Source organism: Oryza glaberrima, chromosome 1 (assembly GCF_000147395.1).
Source record: "Oryza glaberrima chromosome 1, OglaRS2, whole genome shotgun sequence".
NCBI classification, from domain to species: domain Eukaryota; kingdom Viridiplantae; phylum Streptophyta; class Magnoliopsida; order Poales; family Poaceae; genus Oryza; species Oryza glaberrima.
This window is the reverse complement of record NC_068326.1, coordinates 16,270,890-16,287,646: the sequence shown is the minus strand read 5'-3', so window position 1 is coordinate 16,287,646 and position 16,757 is coordinate 16,270,890. Positions and strand designations below refer to the sequence as shown.

At 43.1% G+C, this 16,757-nt stretch overlaps 2 protein-coding genes across 2 annotated transcripts; both read right to left on the bottom strand.

Annotated features, from left to right (window-relative positions):
• Window positions 1–6,537: 6,537 nt before the first annotated feature.
• On the bottom strand, window positions 6,538–9,225 carry LOC127765717 (uncharacterized). Its single transcript, XM_052290662.1, has 6 exons — window positions 8,861–9,225; window positions 8,702–8,758; window positions 7,551–7,786; window positions 7,327–7,455; window positions 7,153–7,212; window positions 6,538–6,876 (listed from the first exon to the last, which is right to left on the bottom strand). Exons 1-6 carry the CDS (start codon window positions 9,090–9,092, stop codon window positions 6,802–6,804), a joined length of 789 nt encoding a protein of 262 aa, XP_052146622.1. The 5' UTR covers window positions 9,093–9,225; the 3' UTR covers window positions 6,538–6,801.
• Window positions 9,226–10,599: 1,374 nt separating this feature from the next.
• LOC127759063 (probable calcium-binding protein CML11) lies at window positions 10,600–11,735 on the bottom strand. The gene has a single exon (XM_052283956.1). The coding sequence runs from the start codon at window positions 11,584–11,586 to the stop codon at window positions 10,963–10,965; it is 624 nt and encodes a 207-aa protein (XP_052139916.1). The 5' UTR covers window positions 11,587–11,735; the 3' UTR covers window positions 10,600–10,962.
• Between the last annotated feature and the right edge of the window lie 5,022 nt (window positions 11,736–16,757).

Genomic DNA, 16,757 nt, shown 5'->3' with positions numbered 1-16,757 from the left:
TTTAAGAAAGAAAGATGCTAGCTCAATTAGATGCTTACATAATTTTGAACAGTCATTCCACTTTGAGGTCTATTAAGAATCTGCTCATAATACCCACAAAACTTGTTAATTTGTTCTTGAATGGTACCCCAATGGTTGTTAAGTGAATTTTGGTTACGATCTGAGGGGAATTTTTCGTTTTCAGGGAAGTATTGATGAATCCTTGCCCAATAAGAGTCACGATGTTGCTCATCACCTGTGATTGCATCTAAAGTTGTATTCAGCCAAGCTGACACCAACATTTGATCTTCCGCAATACTAAATTTTTTTGATCTCTTATTGTTGGGTCTAGAGGATCCCACCAACTTCAGCACTTGGTTGTTCACTAACCATAGGACTGTGTTGTGGCTACTGTCCAGTTGGGGGAGAATTTTGACTAGGATCCCAAGTTTCTACATTAATGTTTGAACCCAACAAATTAACATAGCTGTCCATGAATTCACCTAGGAAGAAAAAAGTAGCAACATAAATAAAATGAACATAAAAGCACAGCAAAAATATAGCAACATAAATCTAGTTTGTACTCTACTTCTATTGCTTTTCTCTGCTCAATAAACATAAAAGCAATGCAAGTAACATACTACTATCTTTTCTCCCCTCAAATGAACCGATTCTTTTCTACTACTACCCTTCTCTGCAGAGGGATGGAGCAGTCGGTCACGTATGCAGCTAGCAGGCATGACGGCAGGTGAGCTGTCGAGGGGCGACGGCGGGCGTGGAGCCGAGGGTCGACGGTGGCCAGGTGGGCGAGGGGCAGTGGGCGAGCTGGCGAGGGGCGGTAGCGGGCGGGCGACTGAGTGTCGGCGGTGGTCGGGCAGGTGAGGGGCGGCAGGCAAGCTGGCGAGGGACGGCGGCGGGCGTGCGGCCAAGGGTCGGTGGTGGACAACCGGACGAGGGCGCATAGAAGGAACACCCTCCTTCCAGATCTGGTACGCCTCTCCCTCTCCACTCTCACTCCATGGCTACACCCTCCCTCTCTTCCCTCCGCTGAAAATAAAACAAAAACTGGCATGGAATACTCACCTTTGCTAGCCGGCGATGACGGCGATGGAGAGGAGGTCGCGGAGTCTGGATGGGGGTGGGAGGTTGATCCATACGCGTTGGTTGTGATTTGGCATGAGGAGAGAGACACGCTATTTTTGGCTTTTCTCTCTCCGTGTTTGGAACATCCGCCACTTTTGGATGACTGGATGGTGCATCTGCTAGAGGTGGGTTTTCCGCTCTTATACACCATATTACGGATGGAGGACCGGGTAGCGTATCTCCTAGGGATGCTCTAAGCAAGGCGAGCAACGTGGTATCCTTATGCTTTGTTGTGTGCCCTCACATCCTAGAATAGTTGTATTTGCTAAAATAATTAATGATGTTACAAGACCTTAACTACTATGGATACAACCTATTGCTCACATAATAGGTTCACTGAAAGACATTGAGATCAGCTACACAAGTTTTGAAATCCAATTTGGCCACCTATAACATCACTGACTTCGAATGACCGCCAAATGTGCATACGAGTTTCATTTTAGGTCCATGAGTACTTGATGGAAAGCCCTCAGATCCTTATTTCCTACGGATTCAGCATCGCCTCAAATTTCAATCTCAGTTAGCGGCACTCTAGGAATAAGGTGTTGCGTCATCTATAATGGCCTCGTAACTTCATCTAGGGCCTAACCCAAGTGGGGCCCCATGTAGAGTTCTCCCCAACCTAGTGGACCACGACCCTAGGGATGCCTTAGTCGTCCTCCCACCTCTTAAATATCTAGATACCTCTTCAGGGTTTCAGAGTTTTGTTATTTTAAAGTTTAACCAGTGTTACTTTATCTCGTAATTGCGCGTGTTGGCAGGGCCGTCTAGTTACTCATCTTCGAAACCTCCCTTGTCATGAGCTTTATTTACTGTTTGCAATTTATATTGTTTTTCCTTGTTCTTGCTTGTTTCTTTTATTTACTTGCAAGAATAAGGTTGATATGCACCGGCCAGATCAATAACCCATGGAAAGATGTATTGATCGCTAAGGCGCAACATAACAACATATGATAGGTTGCAGTCAGGTCGACAACTTTTGTTATCTTGAACTCATCGAAAGTACAGGTCACCCTACAGCTATGAGTGTATCAGGTTCTAAGTGATGTGTCTGTGTCCTTCTCTTATTGGTGGGCTCTAGAAGGGGCAAGCTGGACTTTATGCATTAGTGGTCCATGTTAGCACCTCAATGTGCCATGCCAGGTTGGCGGAAGTAGAAAAAAACTAGTTACCACACTTCCATGGCAAAACACATAGAATCAACTTTAAAAATGGCATTTAGAGATTATCCATTTTTAAGGGCCTCTTTGATTTGAAGGAATACTATACGAATTTTAGAGGATTTCAATCCTATTAAAAAATCCTATAAAAGACCTTTGAAACAAAAGATTGAATTCTATCCAATCATTTGAAATTCTTATGGAATGAACAATCCTATAGAGATTTTGGAGAAAACTTAGCAAGAGCTTCTACCTCTTGGAAATTTTGCTTTGAGTCTATGTCTCTCATCCAATTCTTACAGTTTTATTTTGGTTGAATCAAATGGTTATTCCTTTGTTTTGTAATCCTTTATTTTGCATTTGCATTCCTATCAGAATATTGTGTTTTTACTATTTATCTGTTTGTTTTCATTCCAACGATTCAAAGGGACGCTCAAAGTTGCAAATAGTTACACTCCACCAGAAGAAAAGGTTCACGAGGGCACAACCCCATACTAGTTTTTTTGAACCTCGAACATGAGAATTTGCACTAGTAATGGCTAAAATAGAAGGAATAAAGTCCATTCGACCCCCCATAACATATCAGAGTCCTATCAGAATAATGTGTTTTCTCCTATTTCTCTATTTTTTTTCTCATTCCTGTGATTCAAAGGGACTCTTAAAGTTGTAAATAGTTACACTCCACCGGAAGAAAAGACCCACACGGGCACAACCTAAAAGTTGCAAGCAGTTACACTCTACTGGAAAAAAAGGCCCACAAGGACACAACCCCGTACTAGTTTTGTGAACCTCGAATTTGCATTAGTAATGGCTAAAAGTAGAAGGAATAAGTATATTTGACCCTCCTAACATATCAGAGTCAAATACATCTCTCAACTCTAAAACCACGTGTTTGACATCCTTTCCCAATTCAAATTTGGCAAATTTTGCTACATGACACTGCTATTGTGTGGTTTTAGCCGTCGGACACGGCCCAAACTCACTTTTGGGGAAAACACTTCATAAACATGGTAATTGATTAAAATAATGATTTCCGGTTGAGGAGGAGAGAAAAATCACGTGAAATATCAAAAATGCCCTTGGGCCCACATGTTAGCTCTCCATCTCTCTTCCTCTCTTTCTTTTCTTTCTCTCTTATCTCGGTCGCGGCTTGCTCGGTGACGGCGGCGATGCCTGGAGCGCGCGCGGCCTACTCGGCACCGGTGGCCGCGAGAGGACCTCATCCTCCATACCTGACGGCGTACTTCGCTGACGCCGCCGTCGGAGTCCTCGACGACGCCGCCGTCGGAGTCCTCGACGACGCCGACGTTCTTCCTTTTCCTCGTCGGCCTCGAGCTCGATCCGGCCTTGCTCCGCCGCACCGCCCTCGCCATCGCCACCGCTGGAATCTTGCTCCCAATGTCGCATCCCAGATGCCAAGAATCGGGCGCCGACGCCGTTTCGCCTCTGCACCGCCCCGCACCACGTCGCGCGTCGCGAGCCTCACCTAGTGACCTAGAAGCCGGTGGCCCCCTCGATTTGGGGCAGACGCCTCCGTAGCCATGTCGGCCCGGTCGCCATTGTGCCACCGTTGCGCTCCCTGTGGGTAAACGTAATCCCAATGCAACATAGGTTATATTATCGTGAAATTGACATCCCTATGAACCCTAGATCGTGTAGAAGTAGCCGGTTGTGCCCAATTTTAACGACATTGTGCCGCCGCCGTGCTCGTGTGCTCGGTGCCGCCGCTTGCCGTCGCGTCGTGCGCCGGGTGGCCACTGCGCCTCGTCATCGTTGGCGGTGGGTCCCCGGCGTTGCGCCGCCGCTTCCCCGACCGCGCGCCGAGCCGCCCCGGCTCGGGCTGTCGCGCCGACTGTGCGTTGCGCCGCTGCTCACCTGCGGTGGGAGGAAGAAGAAGAAGGGAGAAGGAAAAGAAAGGGAGGAAGAGAGATGGAGAGCTAACATGTGGGCCCAAGGGCATTTTTGATATTTCACGTGATTTCTCTCTCCTCCTCAACCGGAAATCGTTATTTTAATCGGCGTGGTGTCCATTGACAAATTATCACGTTTATGAAGTGTTTTCCCTCAAAAGTGAGTTTGGGTAGTGTCACACGGCTAAAACCACACTATAGCAGTGTCCTGTAGCAAAATTTGCCTTAAAATTTTCATAGGGCCCATATATCATAGCTTCATAATGTGTCATATATTAAAACTAAAGGTAGTGTTTTAAAAATGCAGAGAGTAGTTTAACTAGTACAAATTATGCACCGACAAAATCAAATATAATTGTCACATAAAATAGTTTCTAGAACTAAAATTGTTTTTTATGTGACAAATAAGTTTTATTACTATAGGCGATTTTTATAGTTTCTCAATACTTTCAAGATTTTCTAGAATTATTTGAAGCAACATTTAAAAAAAATAGTTTTCAGCCTTGTGTATGTTTTTGAAATTTTAAAGGAAGCCACGTGGTACTACCACTCAACAGTTATCTTACATAATACTTTACTATCACAAACCATTCCTAAAATAACCTGTACTTTATAAATAAAACTGATAAGTGATGGACACCTCCATACCTCTAATTAACAGACACCCTGATAGGAATTTGTGCGTTTGGATTTTAATAATGTTATTTGTGGATTCATGTTTATTCGCGAGCTAAGTGTTCTCTTCTAGGATTCAGATACAAAACTTTTCAAGTTTAAAACTTATGAATGCATTTTTTGAAAATCCATTGTAACACATGGGTATTTGGCTGTTGTTTGAAAAATGACCACAGCAACACTACAATCGAGGCATTAAGCCAGACTTAGCATTGTTTTCTTGGTCTTGCTTGGAACTTGGAAGGTATTTATCCGGGTCTGGCTACGCAATGTTTCTTTTGCTTAAAGGACAAAAACAAACAGCTTGATTCTTAGAGCAGGTACAATAGCAGGCTATAAGTCGACTATAACCATATATCGAGAAAAGAAAAGAGAAGAGAGATAATAAAGCGGGCTACAGATTTATAGCCGGCTGCAACACAGACTCCAAGATATTATGTGTGTATGAGAGGTGGGACCGGGTATTAATGGTGTAGTATATTTTTATAGTTAACTATTGTATAAATGGGCTATTAGATTGGCTATAGAAGTTTTAGAGCCCTGTTGACCTTGCTCTTAGAAGCAGAGTATGTTGTTTTACTAACATCGAAAAGCTGATATGGAGCTGCTTTTGTGGATTTTGAGTAATGTTCTAAAACTGTCCCTATGAGTATCATATAAATTCTACGTTTCTTTCTTATCAAGAGGCAAATCAGAATTAGCTTTTAATAATTCAACCTCTGAAAATCACTGTAAAGAAGCAGAATTGTAAGAATCAAAAAGCAAAAACAAACAAGGCCGAAGGTTTACAAGCTGAAGAAACGTGATCATTGCAATAAAAATTAGTTTTAGATTGAGACGTTTACACTTCTACTTTTGGCTTTTAGCAGTATGGATATGGAAGAGAAGGCAACCAACGAAGAATGAGGAAATAAACTTCGAATCAATTATATAACCAAGTTCAAAAATTCAATAGCTGTTACAGCTTAATAAACATTATTAAAAATAACCTGGAAATTTATTTTTTTTCCTTATATTTTTTTAACTTCACATTTGGGTTAGTTCTCGTAACTCATAAGAACACGCGATATAATTGATGTGTCTACCTTCTCTCCGAACATGGATACTATTTTATAAGCTATATATATCTGAAGGTATGGCCATATATATAGCTAAATGTTATTATATTTTAGAATGAAAATAGTACCTCGAAGGCGCGTAGAGATCAATCGCCCGTTGATCTCCCGTAATGTTGATCGATTACATTATTTTTTTTCTACTACTATAAAAGGAGTTCCTGCTCGCGCTCTAAAATAACTGTGTTCCTACCCGGTCGCATAAAAATGAAAACTCCCGATAAAAAGCTGTTGGTTAAAAAAAAATAATCATGCGATAGGTTACACTCAGCCAATTTACGGTGGTATCGACCCATTGCAATGCTCACCATTTTCATTTTTGTGTTTTCAAGCGCACTCTTCGACCTCCTCTTCGCCCGCAAACGGCCCTGGTTATGACCGCCAGTATCATCTCTTTCAAACCTACTTTTCTTCCTCCAGAAAACGTAACAAGAGAATAAAAATTAAACTTGGAAATTTATTATGCATTCGTGGTATTTTATTCATTGCTTTTTGAGTGTGTTTCTGACAAACGTTATAGAACCTTTTTTCACCATAAATAGGATTCTTGTAACATGAAAGTGAAAAAAGCGAGACAATTAATTTCCCATTCAACGTGATCTCATAGTATCAGCAAATTGTCGCTAACAAATCTTACACAGACACAGCCAGAAATGGCTCGAGAAACATCACATGATTTCACCTCTAAAAGATGGCATATGCGACCACCAAAAAACAGCCAGCAAAGGCTCGAGAAACATCACATGATTTTACCTCTAAAAGTTAGCATATGCGAATTGAGAAAGGGGGAAAAACTTGTAACATTTCTGACCATCCACTTTACTTTTCAATTTTGCGTTTTTTCTTGTCAGATGTTAGTGGCTTCTGTTTCTTCTCAACATGATTCTGAGATCTCTGAAAAAAAAAAGCAGATAACTGTGAGGAAAGCATCCACATTGAGGGTACTGATGCAAATACCACAAAATAGAAACTGAATTGTTGTTGAAGCATGTTCATCATCCTAGTATGATCTCCACGGTGTTGGTACTGCTGGAGATCATTATGGTCTAGAGAAACGATAAGTATGATATTGCACAAGCTTTGAGCTCAATAGGCTTTTCTATATGAAGCCTAAAAAGCCTTCGATATGTGCTTTGCAACAAAAGCATAGGCAAAAGGGTGTGACTTTACCTTCTTCCTCCTTCGGTTTTGGCGCTGCCTGCCAGAATCCTTCTTTGATTTTTGTACTTGCTGAAACATTTAGCAGCATGATCAGAATTAGATGCCATAACAAGTACAAATATAATTTACGAAAACATTTTGCACATAAGAAATCAAAACTTATAAAATGATTTGGGCAAACACCTGAGCAAGAGCTACAGTTCGAGCATGTCGTTCAGCATGTGTCTCTTGCTCTTCCTCCAACTCACCATCACTATTAAGCATCAACTTAAGCCTACCTTCTCCTAACAATTTCTTTGATCGAGCATGTCTCTACAAGAACCAAACCAAAATTAAGACATGAGACAAAGGTATTTCTCACCAGATAAGTCCCATCATTTATATTAGCTTCCACCTGAATTACACACCTTTGATTTAAGATGTACCCTGACCATCTCCTCATTTAAGCAGATGATTCTAGGACAAAGCTTGCACTTGTACACAGATTTGCACTTCAGAATGTAGTTATTGAAATCAACCTCAAGAGCATCATCCGTGTCAGATGCATCTTTGGTTGAATCAGCTTTACCACTTGAGGCTCTCTTAACAGACGAATTTATCTCAGGATCTTCTTCATGTCTTAGGATGATGTGCTCATCACTATCTGAAAGCAAAGCCATCAGTAAACAATTCATTTTAGAGACTTATCTTGCGGCAACATTTCAGAATAAATTCATAACACGGGATTATTCTTACAAACACATTCCATAGGATGATTTGGTATAGAATGCTTCAGGCCAAGTGATTAATGAGCTTTCATTGAGAAATGAGATATGAATCTTTGCTAACAGTCATTAACTCATTATTCCATGCAAATACTGAAATTGGTATGATAGGCAGCCAGGCAGGAACTATTGATACCAAAATGATAAGAAGTGTACCACATGACCATCAGAAAGATAAAAAGTGATCAGATCCCAGATTGAACTAAATGAAGCACAAGGACGCTGGGGGCAGGTAATTAATACTAGCCACAGTACACTTTTGAAAAAGCTACACCATGGAGTACCAAAATGAGATCCCTGAGCTTAAGACAACTACATCCACATTAGCTAGGCACTTAATTTTTGTGTCATAAATCACCACAAACACTGAAGGAAACACAAACTAACAGTGGTGGTTCACCGATATATAGAGAGACTATGTAAAAGAAATGCTAGTTACACATAACACTGCATGATCATACTTCTACAAAATTATAATGAAAAGGAATAAAAGAACAGAGATAGCGATGTTAAATTACGCAATGCCCAATATTTTGTATGCAGAATATAAATGCAAGAGGCAAGTAGCCTCCATATGCTATAAACAGCCAAACATACGAAATCTAACATAATAGAGGTCCTTAGAAGAGCAAGAAAATGCAACTTAATCTAAACCACAATTCACGTTCTTACAAAACTCCTGCAAATCTCAAAAGAAATAACAATAACGATGGCATCCAGATCTCTCATACGCCAAATCGAATGACAGAAGTCCACACAAAAAGCTGAGATTTATCAGCAGGAACGCAGAATACCTGCAGAAGGTTCATCAACATCGTTACCGGAGCTGTACTCACTTTGGTACCCTGAACCTGGTTGGCATGAGGAAACAAAGCAAAACTCACGTGGTCACTTCGGAAATCCCAGTTGCGCAAATACGAGAAAATGTAAACTCACAAATTATAGGAACCCACTCTCTTGTTCGACCACTGGCTCTAGCTCCTCTTCCTGCTCTTCTCCCGAATCCTCCTCCCCCACATGCTGCTCATCTTCTTGTTCTTCCTGCTGTTCCTCTACTTCCTCAGTGGGGGCCGCTTCCTCCGCAGGTTCCCTGTCCGAGTCCGAACCCGAGGAGGAGGAGGAAGAGGACGATGAGGAACCGCTCTTGTCGCCGTGGTCCTGTCGGAAGTACCGCCGCTTGATCATCTCAGCCGCCGCCGCCGGGTGTTGTCGGCGAGGTCAGGTTTTGGGGGAGGGTGGGCGGAGGTCCGGAGGAGGAGCGTTTCGCAGAGGGTTTAGGTTCGGGGTCGCGTAAGGTGTGGAGAAGTGTGGGCCGTTCGATCTAGGTCATGCGCCCGCGGGCCTTGTTGAGATGAAGCATTCCGTTCTCTCCGGCCCGAGCCCGAGCTGGCGCGCTTGAGCAAGCGCTAGAGGCCTATAGCTGCCGAGCAGCAGTTATTGGGACGTGCAAAGCAACTACACAGAGTTGCTACTTCTCTTCTCTATCACTATCTCTATCTCCATCTGTTACGGCGGAAAAAAGCGGATGCGAAAAAAAAAGAATAAAAATAATTAGACGCGAAAAAAAGCTAGCGCCGCAATGCCCCTCCTCCTGAGCGCTCGCTTCGCTTCTCCTCCCCTCCCGATCATATCAATCTCACACGACATTCATCACCGATTCAACCACAGGAGGAAAAATTACCCACGCATAGCACCGCCTCCTCTCGCTTCCTCTTCGGATCTGTATGAGGGGACCACCGCCGCTGCCGGCGAAGGGGGCTGCCGCCACTGTCGGGAGAAGGGGCCGCTGCCGCTGCAAGGAGAAGGGGGCCTCCGCCGCTGCCTCCTTGTAGCCGCCGCTGCTTTCGGGAGAAGGGGCCGCTGCCGCTACAAGGAGAAGGGGGCCGCCGCCGCCGCTGTCACGTGGCGGTTTAGGAGTTTATAGAATGCAACATCAGGCTTAAGAGCGTCTATAGGATTTTTAATGAACTTTTATTTACCATATATATATATATATAATAGATAATAGATAATAGATTCTTAGTGAGCAACTATTAGCTGGACAGATCTGAAATGTTCCAAACTATTCGTAGTGAGGAACTATTGGCCTCATCCAAAAATGAAAAAATAATGTTCTGGAATTTTAGCTGGACAGATCTGACAAGACAAATTCTCATCCAATATTTCCGGCTATTAAGACCGAGTTCATGAAAGGCGAGCATGCATGATTGCCTATATCAGTTGTCCAGCACTTATTAATTCTAGAATACCAATAAACTTAAAGTTGAAGACAGTGGGAAAACTCAATAATTTGCCAGCAATGCGCTGAATTTTATATTTGGGAGTACGAAGATTGACGGATCAGCAATGCACTGAATCAACGATCGATCCAGCAATGGATCCAGCACCTCACCATCAGATGATTGAGACCAACGTCCAACTCCAACAACACAGGGAGGATGAACATTACTACGCTTTAACTTTGATAAAAGTTAAACTATTTTAAATTTAACCAAGTTTATAGAAAAAAAGTAATACTAATATTTTTAACCCAAGACAAATTTATTATGAAAATATATTCTATTATTGATTTAATAAAACTAATTTAGTATTATAAATATTACTATATTTGTCTATAAACTTAGTCAGATTTAAAACAGTTAGACTTTGTCTAAAGTCAAAGTATCTTATAACATAAAAGGGAGGGGGGAGTATTATACTATTATTATACAAGCTTGAGTTTGTTTTTCTTGGTGATATCCTTCCTACACTACAATCACTAATGACCTTGCTTGAGGACGACCATTGCAGAACAGACCAACATGAGAAGAAAGATAATGCACGAATAGTTCATTTCTAAACTGAAATTCGTATGTTTTACTTTTGTTTGTTTTACAAAGATTTATTCGTTATTCACAAGAGCTCGATGACATATGAAGAAGAACACCTGACCTAAATTTACCCCACTGATCTGATTCTGAATTCTGATCTGATCTGATCTCCCCCAAACATCTGACGAAGCGATCGGCTGATGAACAGCCGATCGATGCATGTGAATGCCACTGATGCTATATTCTCAGGAGAAGATGTTGTCAAATGCGGCGGCGGTGATGGCGCGGGAGAATTCCTGGAAGCTGATGCGGCCGTCGCCGTCGGTGTCGGCTTCCTTGATCATGCCGGTGAGCTCCTTGACGGTGAGCGCGTGGCCGAGCTTGGCCATGGAGTGGGCGAGCTCGGCGGCGGTGATGAAGCCGTTGCCGTCGCGGTCGAAGATGTTGAAGAGGCGGCGGATCTGGTCCTCGGAGTAGGGGGCGCGGTCGTAGAGGAGCTCGGGCGCGACGAGGGCGACGAACTCGGAGAACTCGATGAGGCCGTTGGAGTTGGTGTCGGCGCGCTGGATGAGGGAGTCCAGCTCGTCGGTGCTGGGCTTGAGGCCGAGGGAGCGGAGGAGGGACCCGAGCTCCAGCTGCGTCAGGCTGCCGTCGCCGTTGCGGTCGAAGGAGCGGAAGATCTCCCGCAGCTCACCCAGCTGGTCGTCGCCGAGCGGCTCCTCCTGCTGCTGCTGCTGCTGGGCGCTGCAGCTGCTGCTCCTGCAGGTAATCAGGGCCGTGGTCGTCTCCGCCGGCTTGCATGCGGTGGCGGCTGCGTCGTGGTCTCCGGCGGGGGTGGGGGTGGGGGTGGTGGTGGCCGGCTCGCTCATGGCGTGCGCGCGCGGTGGAATCGGAATGGGTGGTGGTGGACGAACAGGCAGCCTGTCTGGGTTGGCGTTCGTTGGGAGAGGCGCGTAGCCGGAGAAGGCGGATCCTGGAAGAGGCGCCCCCCTCGAATGTCGGATCAGCCACAAAGGGACGGCATGCAAGCTAATATAATTTCTCCCTTGATTTTGCTTGTACGTCTCACTCTCTCATCAGGAACAGGACTTTTTTTTTTTTTTGACCCCAAGAGTTTAGCTACGAGGAAACTGAACAGGCCAATTTTGGCATTTGAGCCAGGTTAATAGTATAGTCCACTACTAGCTCCAATTTATCTATAGCCAATCTAATAGCCAATTCATATACTCCCTCCGGTTTTATTTTAATTGACGTTTTGGACAATGACACGGTCTACAAGATACATATTTGACCTTATTTTTCTATTATAATATATATAATAAATAAATGCATGTTTACTTTTGTTATAATACTTTAAAAGACAAATCTATATATGTTGTTCTAGTTCCTTTAAACTAAATATTTTTAAAGTTATTGATAGTCTAAGTTATAAAAATTTGACATCAACCTTGTCCAAAACGTCAATTAATATGGAACCGGAGGAAGTAATAGTTGCTTACTATACTATTTATATATGGTCCCACCTATCATACACACACTGTGTCTTCACTGGTGGAGAAACCATCTTTCGTCGGTCGGCCGAATTCCACAATAGTCCCGGATGCAATAAAAACCGGTGCTAAAGATGATCTTTAGTCCCAGTTAAAAAGGATAACGGGCATATTTGATCTTTAGTCCCGGTTGGTAACACCAACCATTTTTAGTCCCGGTTCAAATGCTGTCAGGGCCTGTCAGCCCCCCGGGATATTTAATCCCGGTTGGTAACACCAACCGGGACTAAAGATCGTACCTTTAGTCCCGGTTGGTGTTACCAACCGGGGCTAAAGGGATCTTTAGCCCCGGTTGGTAACACCAACCGGGACTAAAGTCCCACCCCTATATATATATATGTCTTCTTCCTCCTCCAGCTGCCCAAGCAAGCTTCAAAATTTCTTCAAAAAAGAGGGGAGGTCATGCCAAAATTTCTAGTGAATTTATTTTGGTGATTACATACAAATCGGAGGTGCCTAAAAGGTTTGCAACTTCATCATCTAATGTTTTTTTTTGTCAATTATATTTGGAGCTATGTTTTGCACACTTTTTTTTGTCTCCAAAATTTAGTTGTAAGTTGATGAGAGAGAAAATTTGTGTGGGGGAAGAAAGAATATATAGAAATTTAGTTGATTTGCTAAAGAAGGTTTTATAAAATAGTTGAGAAGGAAAATATAGTGAAAGTTAATCTTAAATAATAGAAAACAAACTAAAATGAAAATTAAACGAACTAAAACACATTAAAATTAGTTTAAAACTTTAGAAATAGTAAATAAGAATTATTTGGTGTAATATTTTATGATTTTTGTATGAATAAAGATATGTCATTATTGTATGACTGTTGAAAGAGTTTGTAATTATCTTATAATTATTGTATGACTGTCATTATTGTAAGAATAATTATTTGTGTACGATTTTTTTTCGACTCATGTAGATGGATCGGCAATGGATGTACGCTGACCGGCGGTCCAAAGAGTTTATTGATGGCATGCATTATTTTTTGAGAGTGGCCGAAGCTAACAGGCAAAAGGGTTTTATTTGTTGTTCATACAATAAGTCTAAGAATCAAAAGGAGTATTCTGCATCCAGGACTATTCATTTCCACTTGTTTGAGTCGGGGTTCATGCCAAGCTATAATTGTTGGACATCCCACAGAGAGCAAGGTGTTGAAATGGAAGAAGATGAAGTGGAAGACAACAATATTCCGGACTTTGCTCAGTACGTTGTATTTGAAGGAAATCAAACGGGTGAGGAGGAAAGGGATACTGATGGTAACGACGTTGCGGATGATCTTGGTCAGATGTTGCAGGACGCCAAGGAGGACTGCGAAAGTGAAAAGGGGGCCCATAAATTGGACAAGATGTTAGAGGACCACAGAACGTCGTTGTACCCAAGTTGCGAGCAGGGGTACAAAAAGTTGGATACCACTCTGGAGTTCTTGCAATGGAAGGCAAAAAATGGGGTTAGTGACAAGGCATTTGGCGATTTATTGAAACTCGTCAAGAACATTCTTCCAGAGGGAAACAAATTGCCCGAGACAACGTACGAGGCTAAGAAGGTAGTCTGCCCTCTAGGACTGGAAGTTCAGAAGATTCACGCATGTCCGAATGATTGTATCCTATATCGCGGTGAGGAGTAAGAGAACCTAGAAGCATGCCCTGTTTGCAAAGCACTACGATACAAGATTAGACGAGACGATCCAGGAGAAGTTGACGGGCAGCTAACAAAGAAGATAATTCCTGCTAAGGTGATGTGGTATTTCCCTATAATACCACGGCTAAGGCGTTTGTTCAGGAACAAGGGGAATGCTAGAATGATGCGATGGCACGCTGAAGAGCGTCAACAGGACGGGATGCTGAGACACCTCGCCGATGGTTCGCAGTGGCGAAACATCGACAGAAAATTTAAAGACTTTGGAAAGGACGCACGAAACATATGGTTTGGTTTGAGTACGGATGGCATGAATCTTTTTGGAGAGATGAGCAGCGGCCATAGCACTTGGCCCGTTACGATGTGTATCTACAACCTCCCCCCTGGCTATGCTTGAAGAGGAAGTACATAATGATGCCGATTATTATTCAAGGCCCCAAGCAACCCGGTAACGACATCGATGTGTACCTAAGACCACTGGTTGAAGATCTTAAACTGTTGTGGAAGAAGGAAGGTGTCCCCGTGTGGGACGAGGACAAACAGGAGGAGTTTAACCTACGAGCGCTGCTGTTCGTAACCATCAACGATTGGCCTGCACTTAGCAACCTATCCGGACAGTCCAACAAGGGGTACAAGGCTTCCACTCACTGTATGGATGAAACAGAAAGTACGTATCTTAAACACTGTAGGAAGGTTGTATACATGGGTCATCGTCGATTCCTTGCAGCAAACCACCCGGTATGGAAGAAAAGCAAGCACTTCGAACATAAGGCTGACCACCGTACGAAGCCTAAACATCGCAGCGGGAAAACAGTGTTTGCTATGGTTAAAGATCTTAAAGTAGTGTTCGGAAAGGGGCCTGGAAACCAGTCTATAGAGAGCGAAGATGGTCACGCGGCGATGTGGAAAAAGAACTCTATATTTTGGGAGTTACCCTATTGGGAATTCTTGGACATCTGCCACGCAATCGACGTGATGCACCTCACTAAGAACCTTTGCGTAAACCTTCTTGGCTTCCTAGGTGTATACGAAAAGTCGAAAGATACACTGGAAGCACGTAATGATCTGAAGCATATGGAACAACGCGGCGACCTTCACCCAGAACCAAAGGAGAAAGGAAGCCATTACTTGAGTCCAGCCAGCTACACTCTTAGCAAGGCAGAGAAGGAAAGTATGTTTGAATACTTGGAGAGCATAAAGGTACCGTCTGGATACTCCACGAATATCAAGCGAATAATAAGCACGAAGGAGAAGAAATTCACAAACCTAAAGTCTCATGACTGTCACGTGTTGATGACACAACTGCTACCAGTTGTAATAAGGGGTATCCTTCCAGACAATGTCCGGGCAACAATAACAAAGCTATGTGCATTCATGAACTCAATTTCGCAGAAGGTCATCGATCCGGATCGTTAGTTTTGAGTTGATATTTCCACCTTCATTTTTCAATATAATGACGCATCTGCTTTGTCACCTTATAAAAGAGATCAGTATTCTCGGGCCTGTGTACCTACACCAACATGTTTTCTTTCGAGAGGTACATGGGCGTTCTGAAGAAGTATGTTCGTAACCGTGCTCGTCCAGAGGCAAGCATCGCCAAGGGTTATGGAACAGAGGAGGTCATCGAATTTTGCGTAGAATTTATTGAAAAACTTCGCCCAATCGGGGTACCTGAATCACGCCATGAAGGGAGACTACGGGGAAAGGGAACTCTCGGAAGGAAAGGAATAATGACGGTAGACAACAATTTATTCCGTAAAGCCCATTTCACGGTTCTGCAACAATCTTCATTGGTAACTCCTTACATCGAGGAGCACTTGGCTATAGTTCGCGCCAGGAACATCGGTAAGTCCGATGCATGGATTACATGGCATCACATTGATACTTTCCCCGCGTGGCTACGACAACATCTCATGGGTAACGAGTCGATCAACCAACAACTTGCCTTCCTGGCGAGGGGACCGTCTGGGTCGATCGCGACATTCCAGGGATATGAGATCAATGGGTACACATTCTACACGAGAGCCCAAGACATGAAGAGCATGGACCAAAACAGCGTTGTTCGTGTCGATGCCATGGGACACGATGGAACAACTGGCACGTATTACGGTGCCATCGAGGACATATGGGAACTTGACTATGGTCCTCTCAAGGTCCCTCTGTTCCGGTGCCAATGGGTTAGTTTGACTGGTAGAGGCATAATGATTGATGACAGTGGGATGACAACGGTTGACCTTAACAAGGTTGGATACTCGGAGGAACCTTTTGTCCTTGCCAATGATGTAACGCAAGTCTTTTACGTGAAGGACATATCTAGCAAAGGAAAGAAGGGCAGAGGGCCTGACGAGCCTAAGCGTCACGTGGTTCTCCCAGGCAAAAGAAAAATCGTCGGAGTTGAGGACAAGACTGGCGAGGATTACGATCAGTTGGATGGGCAACCCCCTTTCACGGTGACGATTGACCCTAGCATCCTCCTATCAAATGAAGACACCCCTTACTCACGTAGCGATCACAAGGAGGGAACAATAGTGAGGAGAAAGTACGTGCGGTCAACCGTCACCGCCGATGTATTGCCGTAATTATTGTGTACACGATGTAAACTATTTTGGATGTATTGATTATCCATATAAATCAATTGTTGTATGGCATATGTTAATTACGCACGATTATTAGAGGTTTTAACAATTTTAAATCATGTATATGCTAGTTATATGCGATAATTACAATTTTTAAAAGTTTTAAATCACGCAGGTGGCATTTACATATGTTAATTAGAGTTTTTAACAATTAATTTACTATCATTCATATGCTAATTATATATGATTATTACAATTTTTATTAATTTTACATCATGCCGTAT